This window comes from Callorhinchus milii, unplaced genomic scaffold (assembly GCF_018977255.1).
Source record: "Callorhinchus milii isolate IMCB2004 unplaced genomic scaffold, IMCB_Cmil_1.0 Scaffold8, whole genome shotgun sequence".
NCBI classification, from domain to species: Eukaryota; Metazoa; Chordata; class Chondrichthyes; order Chimaeriformes; family Callorhinchidae; genus Callorhinchus; species Callorhinchus milii.
Window position 1 is genome coordinate 1,086,252 of NW_024704749.1, and position 24,220 is coordinate 1,110,471.

Here is a 24,220-nt window from a genome sequence, read left to right on the forward strand (position 1 = left end):
TTCACAGAACTAGGAAGTGGTGGAAGTGAACCGAAGCGTATCAAAAATGATATTTTGAGCCAGTAACTTTTAATCCTCAGTTAACCCTCCACTGGTGGAATATTACATTTCAGGCATCGAAAACATTCATGATTTGTTATGCTTTTGTGGTTTGGGCAAAAAATACTTTTTATCCTCAAACAAACAGGTGTTGACTCATGCTGGAATATACTTGCCCAATTATAATTATCCTAACCCAATCAGGCTGGCTCGTTTTATTGTACATACAACATTCATGTTGTCCGACCATAAATGTACTGATTTATTCCCTGACTAAGTTCTGGAATTGTTGTATTTCTAGCTGACCCGCTAGTTTGATTGCAGATAGTCTACTATCGTATCCAATGTACACCATCCAGCGAGGGAGGCATTGGTGACAACAGGAGTCATTTGGGAAGTCATTGCTCTTTATGGCCAACAGTGGGGAAGCTGAAAGATTCTTAGCCAGTGGTGATCGGATGAAGGAAAGGGGATCAATATTTGAGAAGATTTAAATGAAGAGACTTCATATGAGGACTCCAATTCAATCACAGTCTTGGCTTAGATATAGTTACAGGGGAGTTGGGGCAAAAATCTGTGGATCTATTCCTCGCTGAAAGTTGGAAAATCATAGGGTTGTCCACTTCACACCTCTCTCATCTACCTCCTGTGAACCATAGGCTTGTTATTGGGATCCTCTTGTCCAGTGATCCTTCATAGTTATAGGGATGTAAAGTGGAGAAGTAAAGTTAAACCTACAGCAATTTCCTTGGGTATTCTTGATCACTATTGGATTTTAAAAAAAAATTAGCCTCAAATTGTGGTTTATTTTGCAGGTTGTACTGGGTGGAAGTAGTGAGGTCATGGAGGGCAGCATATCTGATGGTGCATGAGTTTTCCAGTTCACGCTTTGATTCTTGCTGAGTTTATTTCCTGGACCACCGGTGCAGATGGCTTTGAACTGATTACTGCATTTTCTTCTGATACTGACAGCAGAAAGAATTTCCAATACTCCTTTGTCCCCACCAGAACAAAAAGGCGTTGTCAATGTTAATGTTTGAAATATTTATGGAACTTGAAACATTTATGGAAATGAGTATCATTTTAATGATCAAGCACTTTGAAACTGCAATCAATCACTGCATGTCTCTTTTAAAAAAAGTTCCTATTTTCTTTGGGTGTATCTGATCACTGTATATTAAATGTATCTCAGCGATGTGAGACTGAAAATTGAATTAAACAATGATGTTTGAGGGTATAATTGATCCACCTCTATTGTGAGAAATAATGTTAAGAAGTGCAATAAGTTAGACTCATTTAATATTTTCATAGATTAAGTATTAATTCTGTTTGGAAATGCTGAATTGCACTTCATCTTTAAATCCCACCTGAACACCTATCTCTTCAACTGCGCTTTTCCCTCCTTCCCCTTCCTCGATGTCCAGCTGTACAGTGCTCCAAGACTGCAAAGGTGCTATATAAATGGAACTTCTTGTTCTTTCAGCATGTGACTGCTGACAGAACTCACTGTAACTAGCGAGCTATCCTGGATGTTTCAGGTCTTGTTCTTCATTTCAAAAGAGCCAGTATCAGGTGCAGGATACGGATAAGCAACTGCAGACATTTCTTTGCTGACTGTTAAGCAAGGCTATAGATTTTACTTTGATTTAATTTTTCAGTGGGAATTTAGAAGAACAATTTTGCCACAACTTATTCTTACCATTGCAGCTGTTTTCACAGGTGTCTATTACAAATCAGCTCATTTCCCCTCCCCGCCATGTGCTACGAGCCACCATTTGGAGTCAGCTGTTAATTGTTGTATGATGCTTGACAGTTTCACACTCAATGAACATTGTTTAGAGTTCTTAAGTAGCTGCTTTATGTTGGTCCTCCACTGTTAAATGCTCCAAGGTGCTACTCATGTGAAGGGTGCTATATAAATCATAGAATGTTACGGCACAGAAAGAGGCCATTTGGCCCATCGAGTCTGTGCGGCTCTTTGACAGAGCAACTGACTTTTATTAACCCCACTCACCAGCTTTCTCCCCATAACACTGCAAACCTGTCTTCTCCAGATACCTATCCAGTTCTCTCTTCAAAGCTGTTATCGAATCGGACTTCACTGCCCTTTCGGGCGGATCAATCCAAATTTTAACAACTCGCTGAGTTAAAAAAATTCTTCTAACCTCCCCTCTGCTTCTTTTGGTAGATATCTTAAGACTGTGACCACGAGTCACAGACACACCAACCAGCGGAAACAGCTTTTCCCTATCTCGCCTGTCGAAACCTTTCATGATCTTCTGCTCTAATGGGAAAAGTCCTAACTTTTCCAGCCTGTCCTCATAGCTAAGGTTCCCCATTCCTGGTATCATTCTCGTGAATCTCCTCTGCACCCTTTCCAGTGCCTTAATATCCTTCCTGAGGTAAGGTGCCCAGAACTGGACGCAGTACTCCAGCTGAGGCCTAACCAGTGTTTTGTACAGATTAACCATAACCCCTACTCTTATACTCTATGCCCTACTAATGAAGCTCAGTACACCAAATGCCCTTTTTACTGCCCTATCTACCTGCTCTGCCACTTTCAATGAATCGCTTACTTGAACGCCCAGATCTCTCTGTACGTTCACCCCCTTAAGATTGAGCTACCAAGTCTATATGGCCTCCTATCATTTTTCCTACCTAAGTGTATCACCTCACACTTATCTACATTGAAATCCATCTGCCACATGTCAGCCCATTCCACCATTCTGTGTATGTCTGCCTGCAGTCCGTCACAATCTTCGTCACTATTAACTACCCGACCTAACTTGATATCATCTGCAAACTTGGAAATAGTGCTCTTTATGCCCAAGTCCAGATCATTAATATATTAGAAAGAGCAGTGGTCCCAATACCGATTCCTGGGGGACACCGCTGCACACCTCCTTCCATTGCGAAAAACGCCCATTAACCACCACCCTCTGCTCTCTGTCACTCAGTCAGTTCCTAATCCAAACGGCCACTGTCCCCTTAACACCGTGGGCCTCCAGTTTTTTTATTAACCTCTTATGCGGTACTGTGTCAAAAGCCTTTTTAAAACCCATGTAAATAATGTCCACCGAATTTCCCTCATCAACCCTCGCAGTCACCTCTTCGAAAAATTCTATTAGATTTGTTGGGCAAAATTTGCCTTTAACAAATCCATGTTGAGGGTCTCTAATTACCTGGTGTTCCTCTAAGTAGAGATTTATTCTGTCCCGGATTACGGTCTCCAGTAGCTTTCCTATTACCGAGGTTAGGCTGACTGGCCTGTAATTTCCGGGCTTGTCTTTCTGCCCCTTTTTGGAGAGTGGGGTAACATTAGCCACTCTCCAGTCTCTTGGCACCACTCCTGTGTCCAATGACGATTGAAATATAATGGCCAAAACCCGTATCTCCCACAGCAACCTGGGGAGAAACCCATCTGGTCCTGGTGACTTATCAATTTTGAGCCCAGTCAGTTGTTGTATTAGAAACAGTCGTGTGGGCAGACTTCTGGGCAGCACAAGTCTAAAAAACGTCCATGCTGCCCTTGCACTTACTGCTTGTACACAGACAGGATCAATACCCCGACAGGATGGCAGTTTGAATACTTTCCTAGAGGAACAGCATGATCTTATGTCACACCTTATGGTACTGTGATCTTATCTAGTGAGGTAAACCAGTACTGAGGATATGGTGAAGATCATTATGTCTACCTTGGAAGTTTATCAGGAAAGCAAACAGGTAGATTTCTACAAATCATAACTATTAATCGCATAATAATCGTTGCATTTGATATAGCGCCTTATCACTTCATTGAGATGTCTGAAAGCACTTCACAGAATATGCTGTAAAGTGAATGGACTATATTTTGTGGACAAAACGTGACAACCAATTTCGCACAGCAGTGTCCCACAAACATCCGGGGATTCAGTGACCAAATTATTATTTTTTGTGGGGAGGGATTATTACCCCTGGATTCACCAATCAATTGGGGTTCCTACTTACTGCTTGGTAAACAGGCGTGTGGAGTAAGGAAACTTGCCTAAAGTTTCTCCCACCTGGGATTCAAACCTGGGTCCTCTCGCTTTCCAGTGGAGCGTGCTAACCACTACACGACACCACAATGTGTTGTGATGCTGCATTTTTTATTTTTAATCTAATAATTATCCTTGCATCCTCACGATGGGAGGATGTCTGAAAACAATTCACAGGATTCACTGTAAAGTGTAGTGAGTGTGTAACTTATAGGTGACATCAGCAGCCAATTTGCACACAGCAACGTCCCACAAACAGCCATGAAACTGATGACGGGTATTGTTGGCCAGGGACACTGGGAGAAACTCCCCTTCCCCTCCTGAATAGTGCTACGGAATCATCTATGTCTGGCTGAATAGGCAGACACGACCTTGGTTCAATGTCTCATCAAAAGAATGCCACTTTTGACAATGTTATTTTACTAAAACTAATCAAGACAAGACTGTAATTTGTGTTTTCATGATAGTGGGTGTAGTACTCAGCAGTCACAAATATTAACCTACCCAGAGCATTAATCATCTAATGCAGTTTTTTTTCGAAAGTATGTTATATGATTTTGTAAATGTTTGTGCACTTGAATACAAATGCAGTTACTGTGCTTTAGACATACACATAAGTATGACCATCAATAGTGTTACACACCAGATCAGAACTCCACACACATCTCATTTGAATAGAAGAGAAGGGGATAAACAAGGGAATATTATGACAGTAGCCCCTGCGAGATCTCCAACCTTTGGCAATCCTGAACTGAATCTGCCTTTGCTGACAAGTCTGGATCTCTTACGTCGCTTGGTACAAGAGTTCTGGCTTGGGATGAATATCCTTGTTCAACTCATTTATAATGTCAATTTCTCTGCACAGCATCTGCATTCTAAACAGGACTGTGATATAATGCTCAAATTAACAAAATCCTTGAAAGAATGTACTGTTATACACTAGTCCTGAAAGAACTGACATGTATTCAGCTAGTGGGGTTACATGCATAATAAGATAATTATAATGATAAACTTTGCCTAACAGTGTATTGTGCCCCATTCTCTGATACAGAAGAGCTCTGTTCTTCCCTCGTTACAGCTGGAATATTGTGTTTCAATAGCGTAGCAAGAAAATGTATATTTTTACTCATCATAGTCCAGGCTGAACCTCCAATACAGTGCTGGGGATCGGTGCTGCAATTCCACAGGTGCCGACAGGCTAGATTAAGGTCCTGTCTGCCTGTTCAGGTGGCAGTTAAAGATAATAATAATACTTGCATTTGATAATGCACCTTATCAGGTCTTCAAGACGTCTCAAAGCGCTTCACAGAAATACTGTAAAGTGAATTGACTGCATTTTGTGGGTGAAACACGGCAGACTATCGCACACAACAGTGTCCCACAAACAATCATGGATTGAGCAACCAATTTTTTTTTTGAAGAAATTATTATCTCCGGAAAAACGATCCGCCAATCGACTAACAACTAAAGTTCCTACGTACTACTAGGTAAACAGAGGCGTGTGGAGTAAGGAAACTTGCCTAACATTTCACTGCCGGGAATCAATCCCAGGTTTCTTGCTTGCGAGGCAAGTGCTCTAACCATTGAGTTATTTGCAGTCAGTCACTACACTGTAATTCCTGTGAAGAGCTTTCAGACATCTTGCAAAGTGATATGGTATTACTGTATATCAAATGCAGTTATCTATTATCCACTTCTGCCACTGATGAATCTTGAATTTACCTGAACCTGGTAATGGCAGGATTGAGGATTAAATTGATGGGAGGTATGCTGATTTCTACTCAGGTAATTATTACAGTGCTTTCAATGGCAAGCTTTACAGTTTTCGCTAGTTAAACTCCAGCAGTACCTCAATCAAACCGCTCAGCCCCAGGCATGGCTCTTGCCAACCTCTGCCTAATAATCTCCAGAATTAGGGAAGCAGGATGTATCCCTCCAGGGTGAGAGTGTGCATTCACAGAAATTTCCATTGGTAGGTTGTACACATTCTAGAAGTCTGTTTGGTTTGGACAGGAAAAGATCATTGCAGTCCATTTGACCACAGCTCATTGTCAAATACCATTGTTCCATTTCACATACTGTACTTCCCCTCTCAATCCTCTTTACTATGAAAATGTGTCCAATTCACTTGTGAAACTGCCCCTAAGATCTGCCTCCGAAGTCAAAATGTTTCACCTATTAATTAGTCTCTGTGTAAAGTAAATCGGGACTGTATATTAATTCTTCCCCATGACCTCTTGTGGAGATCATACCCTTTGACCACATTGAATTACATACTGGAATTCAACTTGTGTAGCTGTCTATGAAGGTAGTCTGTGCTACCTGTAGTTCTCTTCTACTTGGTTTTGTTTTCCACAACTTTGACAAGTAGATGGTGCTGTGGTGCCAGCCACTAGTCCAGAACAAGCTCTGTTGGTAGTCCTGTAGCTCAGTGGTTAGAGCACTATCCCCTCTCCATCAAACCTGGCAGGGCGAAATGTTGGGCAAGTTTCCTTACTCACACACACTCTGTTTACCTAGCACTCGGTAAGAACCCGGTTGTTAGTCGATTGGCGGATTGCTTTCTGGGGGTAATAATCCCGTCAAAAAAAATCATTCAATCCATGACTGTTTGTGGGACACTGCTATACACAATTGGCTGCTCAGTTTAGCCCACAAAATATACAGTCAATTCACTTTTCAGTATTTCCTGTGAAACGTCTTGAAGACGTGATAAGGCGGAATATCAAATGCAAAGATTGTTATTACCTTTCATTCCACTCTGCATTCTCCCCACACAGAACAGGTGTGTAAAGCACTTTGAGACGCCTCCCATCATGAACAAATTGCATTTACACAGCTCCTTTCACGTCTGGAGGACATCCCAAGGCGCTGGACAGTCAAAGGTTTGCATCCGAGCTGGGGGATGGAATCAAAAAGGGTGCATGGCAAGGAGGGCTAGGAGTGAGAGGATGGCCAAAAGCACGGTCAAAGAGGAAGGTCTTGAGACAGGTCTTGAAGGAGGCAAGGGAAGGGACAAAGTGGGCAGATTCTGCGATGGAGCTCCAGAGGGTGGGGCAGAAAGCTGAGGGCCCAACCTCTGATCGTGATCGAGTGGAATCAGCGGGAAGGTTGGTAAAGTTTTAGTAGCTCAGAGTTAGGGGGGAGCAAGACTGGAGGGCTTAAAAAACGAGAAGAGTCTTAAACCTGATCCTCTGGGGATGGGGAACCAGTGAAGCTGGTGAGGGTCATCGGCTCACAGAGCTTGGTGCGGGAGAGGACACAAACTGCAGAACTGAATGATCTGCAGTTAGTGGAGTGCAGAGATGAGAAATCTGGTAAGTGGTGATAGCATAGTCAGGTCCGGAGGTGATGAAAGCAAGGATGAGGGTCTCGGCTGCCTGAGGGGAGAGGTAATGTTGCAGAGGTGGGGCAAAGGCAGAATAAATTATGGCACAGATGAAAGACTCTACAAATATCTGTCTCCCCTCTACCCCCCCCCCCACTCCTGCTAGCACCGGTGGCTGAGCGGACAGCAATTAAGCCTGGAACACTTGGAATTCTTCCCTCTCCTGTGTTTACTCTTCTGACCCGGGGCAGACTGGCTATCGGGAAATCAGGACATTTCCCGAGTGCCCTTGTGATTGACCTCTGGAACCCCAGAATTCGACATCCAGGTGAGACACAGAGCCCACCCTCCACAAGTGACAGCTACAATAGCCAATCACCACCCATCTGTTTAAGCCCTCCGCCCCCTAAACACAGAGGTTTAATGCTGAACCAGTGTCCCCACCACACACACACAACCTGAAAATCCAGTCCTTTCGGGGGGGGCCAGTCTGCCACCAACCCTAAGGGCCTTTACATCCCACCAACAAAACCACCTCCGGTTGTTGTTCCCTTTTGTTCAGTATCCAACCCCATCTCTGTGAAGTACTCCTATGTCCTCCCGATATGAAAGGCGCTACACAAATGTAATCTTGTTGTTGCTGTTGTACTCCTAGACATCCTACATGATGGGTGCTATTTAAATGCTAGTAGTTGTTCTCTTCAAACTGCAGCCAGTTCAACTATATCTTCAGGTCACAATCACTGACCATCTACAGAGTAGCTCAAAACAGGATACACGCCGTCGTCATCGGCATTAAGAACCCAAAAGTTAAAATTAGCTCCCACCTACACAGCGCTTTTACTTTAAGTGAGTCAAATTTCTTATATCCTGCTACATTAGAAGAGCTAGTTAGCATTATATGAAGCAGCGCGATACGACCAAACCTCAGCTGCTTGTGGTTTCATGCAACATCAACACTGATAAAAATCAGACCTCAATCGACAGCTTTTTTGCGTATTTGAAATGTCCACTGAACAGGAAAATTCTGAACTCTAAAACTCTTTTCTTAAAATTAAACAACATCATTTATAATCAATATCTTCTTTGGATTAATTTCCATTCCCTGGTAATCCCATCAAAACAATTCTGGTGAGTCGTACTCGGTTTTAGTCTAAATCCTGTGATCTTGACCTTAAACATCCTGTTCGTCTGAGGCATTGGTATTAGCAATTTCAACAACAACAAATTACATTTGTATTAGTGGCTTTCACATCGGGAGGACGTCCCAAGATGAATTTCAGTCAACTCACATTTCAGTTATATAGAGGTTGAGATTCTCAACAGCTCAGCATTATTGTCTCCCTCTCCTATGGTCTGCCTACACTACACCAAGCCAATACCCATCCAAGTTCATCAAACCTCAGCCCAAGGATTTTGTCCAGATGTTTTGAAAATACAGGATGTTGAGGCACAGCTGGAGCAGCTCCTGCGCTCTTCCATGTGAGCAATTTTTAATGTGACATTTTCTGAGCTTCTGTTCCAGTCATATGGAACAGAATCGGAACAGAATATTTATAATCAACAATCGAAAATTCTATCTGGAATTAGATCTCAGCCACAGCTACAATTGGCCTGAGCACCATAAAGAAAATAAAACCATTCTGGGATCCTAATTACCTTCCTGGGACATAAGGTGAGGAAAATATTGTGATCGGTTTTAATGGCCCAATTTAACAACCTGCCCAAACCTCAGTGTCTAGGCTCAGACATGGTCACTCATGCAAGGTACCAGGCTTCTTGCTTGTTCACTTTAGGAAATTTGGAGGAACGCCAACATGAGGACACACCAAATGAGGTACCAGTAAAGTTCTGTACCGAGTAATATTAGAACATACGAATTAGGAGCAGGAGTAGGCCATTCGGCCCCTCGAGCCTGTGCCCCGCCATTCGATAAGATCATGGCTGATCTTCAGACCTAACTCTAATTACCTGCCCTATCCCTATATCCGCTAATCCCTCTATTTTTAAAAAAATCTATCAGTCTCTATCTATGTTTCAATAAGATCTCCCCTAATTCTTCTGTACTCTAGAGAATACAGCCCTCGTTTATTCAGCCTATCCTCATAGGTCAGTCCCCTCATTCCAGGAACTAACCGAGTGAATCTACGCTGCATCCCCTCGAGGGCAAGTATGTCCTTTTTTAAATAAGGAGACCAGAACTGCACACAATACTCCAAAGCCCTATACAGTTGCAGCAAGACTTCCCTACTCTTGTACTCTAAACCTTTTACAACGAACGCTAACATGCCGTACGCCTTCTTAGTTGCTGCTGCACCTGCAAACTAACTTTTTGTTATATTAAATATTAAAAGACTCAAGTTAAAAAATTTTAAGATAAAACTTTGATGAACTGAATATCAATCGTTAGAACTTTTAACATTCATCCACTAGTTCTAAATACCTTCAGAATTGCAAATTCCCAGTCTTGGCAAGTCAAGACCTCACTTAATTCAAGACATTTAGAAAGAGAAGTTTGAGAGGCCAGTAAGGTTTCAAAAACTGCACGGGATCCCCTTTGTAGATTAATTTGGTCATTTTTTGTCCAGTAACATATATACCAAACCCTCTTGACATTTGGAAAACTTCAATAAGATTACAATTCCAGTTTTCAATCTACTTGCAACTCAGGTGCTAACCGGCCATTCCCAAAGCCAGCATATCCTTCCTGTTGTACAGACTGAGAACTACACAGTATTCTAGGCCTTGAACGACTATTCTATATTTCCTCTGATTTAAACAATTATAAATCCACTGGTTACTTACATTATGTGGCTTTGGACTTTGTGGAGGGCTCATGAGCACTGTTTGAACACCCTTGTGCTAAAATAAAGTGACTGCAAGAAGGAATTTGTGAGGGATGTCAGACGAGAACAGGAGAAGTGATCGCCATGCTCGGGATTCATATGAACAACCATTTGGTTGAGATACTGGAGGTTTGGCAGCACCATGGAATTGTAGCTCAGCAGGGATCCCAGTCTTCAAGAATGAAGCAAAAGGAAAATAAGCTCTTGGGTGCCAGCACTACAAATGAACAACTTAGAAGATAAGTGAAGAGAATTGAAAAAAATTCTGAGGGACAAGAGCAGTAAAATCGTTTTAGGTTTTAAACTGGTAAACTAGAACCATTTGAACATAGTCTTTGCCCTGGAACCAATGTCTTCTATTATGCATTTATTTATTGTTTTGAGAGAAAAATTATCCAAATAGAAAAAAGTGAATGATTGTAAATTTTATTACTATGTACAAACTGGCTATACAAATACTGGCTTCAACAATGGGACCATTATTTCTACATTTGACCTAAATGATGAAAACTATATCAAAACACACTAGGTTGTAAAGCAGAAAACATACAAAGAAGATCCACTTATGTACCCCCAAAAATAGGTTAAGGTTAAGTACTGTAATACTGTTAATTTCTTACACACAGAAAATAAAAGCACCCCAAACAGCCCATTTATGAATGCAGCATTTCAGATTACTGGGATTTCAGCATGGAATTTACAGTGCTGATGCAATTTCAAACACGATTTATTCAGTCATTGGGTTAGACAGGAATTTTACACAGGCAAGTGCACTCATTCCCATGATATTCCAGATGTTAATACATTTTAATTCTCTCCAACACAGATAGCACAAAGCTTTCTACAAAAATAAAAGGCTAACGTGCAAGGAGGCAACTGAAAAAAACATTCCCTTCAATTTTCAGTTCATCTGCATTTATTAAAAATCTGTTTTGAACTTTGCTTTGTAAACAATTTTAAGATTTACACATGGCAGAAGCAATGAAATGGTTGATAAGACTCTACACAAGCTCTGCATGTGCTTCATTATAAGATTCATAGCTTTGCTTGTGCCACTCAGGAGAAGCAATAACTGCTTTTCGTTCCTTCAGTGCAGAAGCCAAGCTACAATATTACAAAGCTGATAAACAAATGGGAAAGACATACTGCCACATAAACCTCAAGGGGAAACACTCATAACTGGAACCAAATTATTAAGAGGCATATATATATATATATATATAAAACAAAGAGCAACCTCCAAGATGATCAGATGGGGCATATTTTGGGCTACTGAACAGAATTTAGGAGTCCAGTGTAAAGATTTAGCAGGCAAGACAAGATACTTATAGTGGTTTGATGAAGCAAAAAAGGCACCAAACTTATCTAGTCACATTAGTACAAGTAACAAAACCGAGGCAATCTAAGGCAACCTTCAACCTGCAATGAAATGCCTTGAGCCAATATTACATTGCAGTAGCGAGATAGATCTCACTACATACATCCAAGACAAATGGAAACTTGACCACAGGTTAATTGGCTGAAGACTTCAGCAAAAGGTGGGCTGACATAAGTAAAATGTTTTTTGGAAAAGCAATGGTCCCAACATCATCAAAAAGTGATCAAGACAATACCTAATCTACCTCAACCTGCTTATTGAGCGAGTGCACACCATTTTCAGGCACTAGATACATACTTTGGTTTAACGTCAATAGATCACAGGAAATTTATTTTTCCATCGCCGTCTAGTGCTTTCCAAAACGGTTTTTCCTATTTTTCAAATTTATGCAGCAAACTCGGTGTAGCTTTTCATTACCTGTCAGCATCCACAACTGTTAATAAGCCAAGGTGCCACCCTTTCAAATTTCAAATGGAATACTGACACTTGCAGAAGGTTATCCAAGGAGAATTTTTCAGCAACTGCTTATAGCCGCTCGTGAGTGAGTGAACAATTCATTTGCATGTGATCAATGTGGTATTTTTATTGTGTGCACACAATTATCCCACAATTATCTAAATTCCCAGGGTCAATGTTTTTTTCAGAAAGAGAAAAATCCAAATGTCCATTAATGATACTGTATGTTCAAATACTTACACACAAGGTCACCAAGGTAACTAACCCTGGCAGGCAATTGATTTTCCAAGGTTTGATTTGAATTCACTTTTTTGTCCCTCAAGAGATATGTTGCTTTATTGCTGGGGAGCATTAAATGACAGAATAGTTTCATATGTATCACCTGTTTGTTACTACAACAAGCCAGCAGTTAGGCTGTGGTATCTGCAAGTTACAGAATCACTGTGACCCTCTTTAACACTTGCCATTTCCGTGGAGCATTTATGTGATCATTTTAGTGTTGCTTGGGTGGCGAAGGCAATTCTGTTGCTCTTCACCCAGATACATAAGGCACAGTCAGCACACATTACAATAATGCACCATTTGAATTTCCTCAAACAATTAGAAAAGCACAAAACAGCCTAAACTTAGGGAGCCAATCTGAAGCTGAAGGGAACTTTTAGCAATTATTTTTGTAAAAAGAATTATTCATTGAAGGATATCTGATGCTCCAGGTTTCCCCAGAACCTTCTCCCTCTATATAGTTGGTGGTACATTTTAAAAAAGTTAACCCTTTAAACAGTTGAGCAAGATGCATTGTCCTTGTCAAATGCTTCTCATCCATATCAGAGTGATTGAACTTCTAATACTCAGCTAGCTGATCTCACAGCTCAAATGACAATCTTGAGCAACCAAATGAAGCACTAAGTATTGTATTCAGTGAACCTGGAGCCTTTGGTTAGAAGAACCAGCACGTTATGCAGGTTGATTGAAAAGCTACTGAAGATCACTGGTCTTACCAAGAAATTATTTAATTCCACTCAGTTGTCATCTTGAGAAAATATTCACTTCAGCAGAAACTTTAAAAAGGCACAGAAATGTTTGCATTAAAATTCATTTATTTTCCTTTTACGTTTATTGGATATTGTTCTTTGTCCCACAAGATTCAGTTTTCTGGAACTCAAATGCAAAACAATGTAATGAATTTGTAGCCATGATTTCACAGAAAAGGTCCCAGATTTGGTTATTTAATTTTAAACCCCATAGGCCACATCCGCACAGATTTACTGTGAATTGTTTGCCATCAAGCCAATTCAGCACTTTTACACCGTTAGTCACGAGTATGCTTGGCTGATTTAGACAGCAAAGCTTCATTTGGCCTATTTAGCCTCACAGCTTTTCTGGACGAGAAGCATGAGCAATTCTGTTCCTGTTTATTCAAATGTTTCCCCTTTAAGAGCTCCTTTTTCCCCCACAGATGTTATAATCCATGATTGTGTTTTAGAACTATCTGATTGTAGCCAAAACAATGTTACTCATCTACATGCTGTATATAGCAACATAGGCAAACATTACATAAGATGTACTATACTTAACTATATTTAAAGTCCAATGCCTCGAATTATTCAAGTCTGCTTCTGTTCAGGAATTCAGCATCATTCAGATATTGGAAGCTAATGGGCTCAGTCTCAGTGGCATCTGTATGTGCTTCAGTGACTGAGCTGGCTGGGCAGAGCTGAACTTAGCCTTGAGTTAGGCAAGAATATCCACTTGAAGATTCCATCAGTGAGGGGCAGTACCAAGTATACCTTTGGTGGTATGGAAAATAGATTACATATGCTTGTGTGCCACAATTAATGTAATCTCTTACACATTTCCATATGTAAAAGATGAAGAAATTGCATTTACATTCTGGTCCTTTGTTTCCAACAGACACAACATTCTCTTAAGAAGTATTGTAGTATCATTGATTGCTTCAGACTGCCCCCTCTCGCTCTCTCTCTGCTAGGTTTTGTCCATTTATTATTAGTAATAATGCAGCTTAATGGTACATGGGAAGAGTTCAGTCAGAAACAATAATTCCAGCAGGTAAGCAGACACTCAAAATCCAATCGTGGTTCCATTGCAAAAATAGTTCCCATATGTTTCAGAAGCAATGCACCAGACTTGATGCTGATACAGTGTGCAATGAACAGGCAGATGGAGGTGACTGCATTTCCCGATCTTAAAGTCACTCATTTTCTTCAGGGTTCTGAGGGTCAATGATCTGGACGTGAGTAAAAGGGAAGAGCCCCTGTCGGCCATTTACCTCACCTTCCCATTGACCACTGATGTTCATCCTCGTCACTTTCACTCGGTCACCAACCTGGTAGAAAAACAAATGTCAGTGTTCCAATAAAGTAAGATGCATAGTCACTAACTCACAATATAGGGAGATCTAAATTAATAACTGAAGGATACTTAACTAAATTACACCCTTGTCTGCAGTTAACTAAATTTTAAAGACAATAGGTACAAATGAGTAACCGATTGTAACCCATAACCTAATACTTTAACTGTGAAACGAGTGCACAACAACAATAGACAATGCAATGGTCGTGTTTGCAGGAGTATTTAGCACTTTCCGGCCGGCAAGCTTCCTGCTGGCCTTCCCAATAGGACCATCCCACTCGTTAGCATTGTGACCTGCAGGGTTAACAAGAGTCCAGTAAAAGAATTCCTTCTGGACTGCTACTCCAAGGCCTTCTGATGAGCCAAGACTGGCTGCTCTTGTTATCAGCAGTAATGCACTACAGTAGTGCAGACCAGCTCGGCTCAGGAGCCGACCTTTCCTGAGACCACCACAGAGTCGGAACGTAGATTTTGATTCTGTTGTCAAACATGCCACTTTGGAGCCAGCTCAGCTTCAAAGAGGCACCACTTACCCCCCACCCACACCCCCAGAAAAAAAGGACAGTCACTAAGTATTTAACACAAAGCACAAAAGAAACAATAACTCGGAATAGCTAAACATGCCACAAACCTAGTTTTCAACCTACAATAAAGCTAAATTTAAGTCTGCTAGATTAATATTTGGCAGCTGTATCACATTTAACTTCTGTGATAAACTACAAAGGATTGATACTATGACTAAATGCACTCAAACGGTTCACTCGCAGTGGAGCACTGTTTCATTTGAAGAAAAGCTTTGAATAGAAATGAATAACAGGAACAAAAAACAAAGTTCATACAGTCTATTCTCGAGGAGGGGATGTAGCATCTCTTTAGGCAAGAATTGGCTCCAAGGTGACAACCGGCAACAATGGAAGATGGTAATTGAGTTAATCCTCAGTTAGGCAGATCCACTGCACTGTTGATGATAGATCTGACAGCCTTGCTTGTTAGTGTAGCTTGGAGGAGCAGACCAAACACAGGGCTCTGTCTGAGAGTTACTGTTTCAAGAGGTATGAAATTTTTCTATGTAATTTGTTAGAGCAAGCCATAAATTCTAATTTTGGTTGCTTCTTATCAAGAACTCACTAGAGCAGTTGTTTGGACTGAAGTCTCACACGTTGAAGTAAGTAACTGGAACCACTATCATTTAACATCAGGTTAGAATCACAGAAATGTATAACAGAGATTAGACATTTGGCCCAATTTGTCTGCGATAGTTCTCTGAAAGAGCCATCTAGTTCCTTATTGAAAAACTAATATAATAGAAAAATTAGCAACCCAAGGTAATTAAGCCTCAATTAATTTTAATGCCTTCTGAACCTTCTGTGACATGAGGGGAGGGGGTAGATACAGACATAAAGTAGAATATTTTGCATTCAAAATAGGGAAAAGATAAATTGAAATCACTCCATTTAGAACTGCAAAGTGATGAGAAACAGATTAATCATTTGGGTTCAAGCTTTAACATTAATTTTAATTCCAAAATTAGTTTCAGGAAAACGATGAGAGCTGTGCTTTAATATTCTGATGCACTTACATTAATTAGAGTAGGTGTGCAGCAATTAAAAATAAACTCGAATACAGCACCTGGTCACATTGAAATCTCATGAGTACTTTTAAAATGTGCCTCCTTTAAGTAGTTTTCACAACTAAACTATTAGCAATTACAATGTGATGACTTTGGATGAGGGGGCAATACTATCCAGAAACACTCCCTGTTCTTCTTTAAACGGACGTTGACTTAATGGTACCACCCAAAGCAGGGCATCCCCAACAATACCAGTGTATACAACTCAAACCCACAAGCTCCTGACTGAGAACGAGTTTCTTGAAAGATCTTGATACTCCAGGTTGTCATTGCATCAATTATTCAATTTGTCCCTGAATAAATCGGAAAAGCTCTAACTGCTATCAGCCATTGGCGGATGGCCTTCTGCCACTCTGCCCCCACCCTGTGGAACTCCATCCCGCATTCCCTCCGCTTCACCCCCCACCCCCTCGCCTTCTTCAACACCAGTCTCAAGACCCTCCTCTTCGACCGTGCTTTCGGTCACCCTCCTCCCCCCCCCCTGCTCTCCACACTCTCCATCCTCCCCAATCCCGACCCCCAACTTGGGTCCAAAACACTGATTGTCCAGCCCTTGGGACGTTCTCCCGACATGAAAGGCGTTATACAAATGTAATTCTGTTGTTGTTTTTGTACAGATTAGAGCCCATGGCGGTACCTTTACCAATTTGGCCATACAGGGAGCTATTGTAGTTAAATATAAAACCATTAGTCCTGTAGCTCAGTGGTTAGAGCACTCATTTTGCACGAGAGAGCCCTGGGTTCGATTCCCAGTAGGATGAAACCTTGGGCAAATTTCCTTACGCCACATGCCTGATAATAAGCCCTCAAAAAAAATGGTCATTTCAATCCACAACTGTTTGTGGGACACTGCTGTGTGCAATTAGCTGCCACATTTCGCCCACAAATATACAGTCAATTCACTTTACAGTCCATTCTGTGAAGCGCTTTGAAACATCTAGAAGACGTGAAGAGCACTATATCAAATGCAAGGATTATTATTATTATTATCATCTTTTTTGGAAGTGGAATGAAATAGTATGCATTACATTTAGCTTCTGTTCAAATTATATGTACCACTTGTTTCGACATTTACCCTGAAATGCAAGATATGCTCACACATTTGGCTATGTGTGTACATAAAATGACAGCAAGATACACCACTTTGACCAGTAAGATTTTAACCTTCCCAATTTAATAAAACAAAGCAGACTTGTGTCAGATCACAATAATTGTGAAGTACTGACACAGTCTGCTTTGTTTTATTAAACTGATCGTGATTACGGTCACCTCACCCTTCTCCCTCTGGCCCGGTGTCAGGCTTCATCACTGTAGAGTGCTCCGGGACACCACCCTACATGAAGGGCGCAATATAAATGCAAGTTGTTGTTGTTAAATTGGCTGATCCAGAAACTGAGAAATTACATCCTTTTGATCCGGTAAACAACATTATTCCTCAACAATGACTAGCATTAGTTTCACCCAGGGGTAGCACTTGTCTCTGACTCAGAAGGCTGCAGGATTGTGGTGAGGGTAAGGTCCTCAAAGTCTGTCCATTGGGAACCAACCTGGCAAGGACTGGGGTGGTGTGGGCGAAGACGCAGGTGAGGACACCTTACCTGACTCAAAAGGCTCAAAGTCGAGGCTCACACTCCAGTCCGGGGAGGGTGGGGGGTTGGTGGGAGAAACATTGAACAGCTTCTGACGGCAGCAAGATGTTAAGAGATTGGAAGTTACTAAAGTAAAAGAGAATTTCTTCTGGTGTCCTGGCCAACAGTCCTCCAGATTAATTGGTCATTTTCCACACAGCCATTGGTAGAATCTTCCTGGTGCAAATGGCTGCCTCATTGCCCTACAGAAAGTCATTAAACTTGACAGCAACTATCTGAAGCACATTTGAGACACTGGTGAGATACTTTCTGCTCCCCTCATTAGTTAACCATGAAAAATCCTTACCATATTTCATCATGTATTATTATTATTATTATCATTTCAGTTTTGCTTTTACAACAACAACAAAATTACATTTGTATAGTGCCTTTCATGTCAGGAGGATTTTACACCTGTCTTTTGACATTACAAATGAACAGACAACTCAGGAATAAGATTATATATCCTTTTGAAATGAGGAATATTCTCCAGCCACAACTCAAAAGAAAACTCAATTTACAGTTCACTATGAAATGTAGTTCCAAGTAGTAAAGTAATGGAGATATTGCAATAAAAATGTCCTCCTTACAAAGGACAAGGGAGGCAAGATAGAGAACTTTGCAGAACAGAAATAATTATGAGTTATATATAATTATGAGTTATAATTGAGTAATCCCAAGGTATGGGGTTGAGTGCATTAAAAATACTTCTACATTAATAGTGATCTATATAGCAGGATAGATTTGGAACACGTACTCCAGTATGAATTTTCCTTCATCAATTTGCTTCAATTTCTAATGCATACTAAAACAGGTAAGAGCTGCAATGAGCCCACAAGCAGGAAAGTGCCCATTAGACCTTACCCATTAGGCACAGATTAGGGCATAGATCTCTTACTGGAACTGGAATTGGAATTGGAACTGGAATTGGGCTTGAAATAGAGTCACCAAAAGTTGAAAATGTTTACACAGTGAAAAGGCTTAGATGAGACCTTCAACACATGATTTTTTTTTAAAAAGGCATCCCCAGATACAGGACAAGAGGGCACAAGTTCAGGAAGTCTATGGCAATTTTTTGCCAAACAGCAGAAGATGTTTCTTTACAGGTGGTAAGCAGGAAGTCACTGGGCTACCAGTAAGGGTGTTTGAACCCAGGACACCAGACTCATTCAAGAAATCGCTTGATTCTGTATTAGGAAGATGATAGAGCTGGAATTCTGGAAGAATCAGATCAAATGACCCAAAGGTCCTTTACTGAAAGTCCTCTTGTGTTTTGTTAAGATACGGGAGATCTTTATGCAGAGCTTTCTCCAAGAACTGGTGTACCCATGTGAAATTATGATGATAATCCTTGCATTTGATATAGCACCTTATCATATCATTGAGACATCTCAAAGTGCTTCATAGAATGTACTCAATCGGCTTTACAGTACAATCTCTGAGGCGATTTGAGACGTCTCAACAACGGGATAAAGCGCTATATCAAATGCGAGGATTATTATTACAGATCTCCCACAGCCCTGTAGGTAAACAGCCCTCCCGGCCAAATAATAATAATCCTTGCATTTGATATAGCGCTTTTCACGTCTTCTAGACGTCCCAAAGCGCTTCACAGAATATACTGTAAAGTGAATTGACTGTATATTTGTGGGCAAAATGATAGAATTGCTTGTTCATTTCACAGTTGTTTGTGGGTTCATCACAAATCAGCTGCCACAATGACCCACAAAATATGATCACTACATTTTACAGTGAATCCTGTGAAGAACTTTAAGACATTCTCCCGACGTGAAGGCATGATGCCAAATGTAAGGATTATTATATTATAATATCTGCAAGCATGAGATTCATTTACATATGTATACAGATGACATTCAAGTCTCTGTCTCTGCATCTACCCTCAATTCTAGGAAACCCTCATTCACACTTTTCCAACATATCCCTCACTCCCTAGTCCTATAAACTAAAACTGATCTAAAAGTTTACTCCCTGCGTCCTCGCCCACCCTAGTCCTTGCCAGACTCCTCTGATTCCCAATGGACAGATTTCTTGGACCTTACCCTTACCAAAAAATCTCCTCGAGCACTAAAACCACCTATGACTTTATGACTTTCTCCTATCCCCACTCAGCTGAAAGCTGAATCTTCAACTAGTATAACCATAAACTCTGGAACACCCTTAATCTACCTTCTGTCCTGCCCCCCTCTATCTGCCCCCACCTAAAATAATAAATAAAATATAATAATTTGGTCACTCAATCCACAACTGTTTGTGGGACACTGCTGTGCACAATTGGCTGCCGCATTTCACCCACAAAAGATAGTCAATTCACTTAGATCCACTATATTCTGTGAAGCGCTTTGAGACATCCTGAAGACATGATAAGGTGCTATATTGCAAGGATTATTGTTAAAAATCTCTCTCCCACCACGCTTACGGACACCTGCCCCTTCTCCCTTGCTCTGAGTTCGACCTCATGCTTGTGAAGTGCACTATATAAATGCAGGTTATTATTATTCTTTGCTTTTATTTGATTATACAAGTTCTCCTGATTGACTCCACTATTTAAAAAAAAAATAGGATCAGGCATTCTCCCCAGTTTAGTCACTTTTCTTTAATATCAGAACCACATTTACTTGTTTCCAGTATATTGGAACATCCCCAGTGTTCACTGACTCCATCTTAACCATCATTGCTTCACAAATCTCTCTCGTTTCTCTAAGTACACCGAGAGATAGTTAATCTGTCAGTAAGGGCAGAAGAAGGATGAAAGATCTATTGGATTTCAGCCTCCTGAGACCACCCACCTATAATAAAAATACTCGCATTTGATATAGCGCTTCTAGACGTCTCAAAGCGAAGCGCTTCACAGACTATACTGTAACGTGTACATTTGTGGGCCAAAACGCGGCAGACAATTGCACACAGCAGCGTCTCACAAACAGTCGTGGATTGAAGCGATCAATTTATTATTGTTTTTTTTCTTGAGGGATTACTATCAGGCGTGTGGAATAAGTAAACTTGTCCAAGATTTCGGCCTGGTGGGAATCGAACCAAGGTCTCTCGCTTGTGAATTTCTCCCGGTGTCCTCGTCAACAATCCCCCAAATAAAATTGGTCCCTCACTCCATGGATGTTTGTGCAACATTGCTGTGTGTGATTGGCTGCCATGCTTCACCCACAAAATATACGGTCCAATTCACTTTACAGTATATGCTGTGAAGCATTTTGAGGGAACATGACAACAACAAAATTACATTTGTATAGCGGCTTTCACATCGAAAGGTCGTCACAAGGGGCTGGACAATCAATGTTTCTGACCCGAGCTGGGGGTAAGGATTGGGGAGGGCAGGGGTGGAAGGAGGGTGATCAAAGGCACGGTCGAAGAGGAGGGCCTTGAGACGGGTCTCGAAGAAGGTAAGGGAGGAGCGAGGCGGAGGGACTGCTGGGTGGTTCCAGAGGGTAGGGGCAGAGCATCAGAAGGCCCGCCCAACAATGTTGAGGAGGGCGAGGCAGGAGACACGAAGCAGGCCGGAGGCCGCTGAGCAGAGGGAGCAGGTAGATTGGTAGGGGGGAGCAAGGCCACTGAGGGATTTGAAGGTGAGGATCAGGATCTTGAACTGTATCCTCTGTGTGATGGGAAGCCAGCGGAGTCGGGCGAGGATGGAGGTGATAGTCGCGGAGCCTGGTGCGGGAGAGTCCATGGGCTGTAAAGTTCTGGATGAACTGCGGCCTGTGGAGGGAGGAGTTGGGCAGGCCGACAGGTAAGGCGCTGTATCAAATGCAAGTATTATTATAATAATGTCTGGTATATTAGTAGGTGATGACAGCAGCCTAATGAATAACCATAATGAAAAAGCAACAATGAAGTGAATGAGTGTGATCTCTAGAGCTGAACTGGTTCCAAGGTGACAGGTTTGGCAACAAATTGTCAGCTTGCAGTCAGTTCTCTGTTGTGGTCTTAGCAGCCCAGCTCCAGGCAGTATGCCAAGCCATTGCTGATGACAACCCAGCCAGTCTGGCTCATTAGAAGGATTTAGAGGGGCAGACCAGTAACCTGAGGCAGGGGTTCTTCACACCCAGCTTCTATTAACCCTGCAAACCTAATGGGTCCTAGCTGGACAAACCAGACAGCGATTCCAAAGGCAAGCTATGTGGTATTAGCTGATTAAACTCAAGCAGTACCCCCATCTCACACTCAGAGGCCCACAAGCCTTGGCTCTTACCAGCCTATGTCTAATACTTTCCACAATTGAATTAGCAAGATGCATCCCTCCATGGAAATTTTTTGTATCCCATTCCTATGATCTTGGGAATTTCCAAGTCCACGCGGGATGGAACTCGGTTTTGTTTGGACGCTCTAAAGCATGGTGATTGGTTTCTGCATGTGTCAAACATCCAACTGATAAAAAAAAACAACAAATTGCTTTTATTTAATATGTTTCACATCGAGAGGTCATCCCAAGGCTCTGAAAAGCCACCAGGAGAAACTCCCATCTTTTCATATAGCACCGTGGGTTTCTTTAACATCCATCCTGAACAGGCAGACAGGACCTTGGTTTCAATTACTCACCTACATTGGAGTGTCAGCCTATAGCATGACCCCAAAGTCTAACAACATGTCTCAAGAGGCAAGAGGACTACAACTGAGACAGCTTGACACCTCAACTCAAATGTCTCTGCATTAAACACTATGGACATGTCACTTGGCATGATTATGCCAAATAAGGTCCGAGTAGAGATGTTTATTACTAAATGTCTTATTTATACACAACCAACTCCAGTTTGTCTTGTCTATTTTTACATGGCTCTCAACGTGACAGTTCTGCATTACACTAGATATGTTAATTCTGCTAATACTCAGGGGTAGAAATTAGAGAGGTAAGGAGGTGCTAGGGTGTGAATGGAAGCCCCTTGAAATCCATCTACAGGGAGATGGTGGAGCTTGTGAGAACTGGGATGATGGGCAGGCTGAGTTTGGTGCAAATGCAGAGTGTTGAATAAGTTGAAGCTTGAGGATGGTGGAACTCAGGAGACCAGTGAAGATGGCATTTGAAAGGTCTAAGTGGGAGATAACAAAGGAACGGTTTTAAGATTAATCTTAATTTGGATTGTTACAATTTGTGTATTTTCCCTGAGCTGAGCTCGGGAGTGGGAAATGGTCAAAAGTTTTGAAGAAGGGTTTCCAGAGCATGTATGTTGAGAGAAGGGTTCTGGGTTTAGCTATGAATACCCTTTTTGTTCCAATAGTCTGTCAACATGCTTCCAAGTGAAGAATATCTAGTTATGGGGGTTAACACCTTCAGGAGAAGGGTGGGGGGAATAAAGGGCAAAGATATTGCATCTCTTAAGTAATTGTTTATGTATTGCGCTTTCTGTATATAGGTATGTGGGGACATCCATGGACAATTCTATGACCTCAAAGAGCTGTTTAAAGTAAGTTCACTGAAATGGAGTTTGAGGCGTCCTGAACTACATTTGTAATTGTGTAGCAATGAAAGCGTGTGATCACTGAAACTCCAAAATTGTACTCCAACCAATTGTACGAATCCATTATTAAAGAATCCATTCGCTAAATCTGCCACCAAGAAACTTGAGTTCCACTTTTGTCTCAAACATTTCTATTCTGTCAAACATTGCAAATGCAGTGGAAGCTGTTTAAACCGGACACCTGAGCTAGCAGAGTTGGGTTGGTGGAATTATTTTGTATTTTGGTTTTGGACCCAGTCTGGCACAAATTCTGGATTACCTGGAGTCTGGTAAGGTGGGGGCTTAACTGAATACATCTTTACATGGGAATGCTTTTACTGTGATTGACACTTGTGGGGGGTTTGATGAGCTGCACCCAAGGCTATTATCCTTGACATCCTCCCGACATGAAAGACGCTATACAAATGTAATTGTGTTGTTCTTGTCAGTGCTGTTGCGAATTAGTCAGCAGGAAGGGTGTGGTGCAATGGGGAAGTTTCTAAGAAAAGCTGACAAATTTTTCCCCAAAGTTAATTTTTCAGCAGCTGTTTGCTTGTTTTCAAATTTGAAACTCCAATTAATGCATTGTCAGTTTTTCTGACCTTTCTCATTGTTGGACATTACAGTATTTATTAAAAGCACAGTGGAAATATTGTCATTTTTAAATCTATGTATTGCAGGTTGGAGGAGATATTCCCGAAACTAACTACTTGTTCATGGGAGATTTTGTGGACCGAGGCTTTTACAGTGTTGAAACATTCTTGCTGCTATTAGCACTAAAGGTAGGTTTCATTCAATAACTGATTTGTTTGTTATTGCTGCTGGTTCATTCCTATTTTGTTAAACTGACCTTAATAGGGTTGATTTGTTTTTAATATAGCTAAATAATATACAAAGTAAAATCTTCTGTTTAGTTAATCATTGAGCAATATGAGAGTGTATGGTTTTTAGTTTTACATTGTGGCTAATCATTCGGTTTTCTGGTTCTGTATGTTCTTATATAAATAGGTCAGCCCTAACATCTCTAACTAATGATAATATTGTCTGTTAATTATATCTGA

At 41.2% G+C, this 24,220-nt stretch overlaps 1 protein-coding gene across 1 annotated transcript in view; it reads left to right on the plus strand.

Moving 5' to 3' along the window:
* The first annotated feature begins 22,556 nt into the window (after positions 1–22,556).
* LOC103184800 (serine/threonine-protein phosphatase 4 catalytic subunit) overlaps positions 22,557–24,220 on the plus strand; it is a 9,159-nt gene continuing 7,495 nt past the window's right edge. Inside the window, exons 1-2 of the mRNA XM_042337462.1 lie at positions 22,557–23,126; positions 23,840–23,941. Of these exons, the coding sequence (XP_042193396.1) occupies positions 23,876–23,941 (66 nt within the window). The 5' untranslated portion in view covers positions 22,557–23,126; positions 23,840–23,875. The remainder of the gene's footprint in view (positions 23,127–23,839; positions 23,942–24,220) is intronic.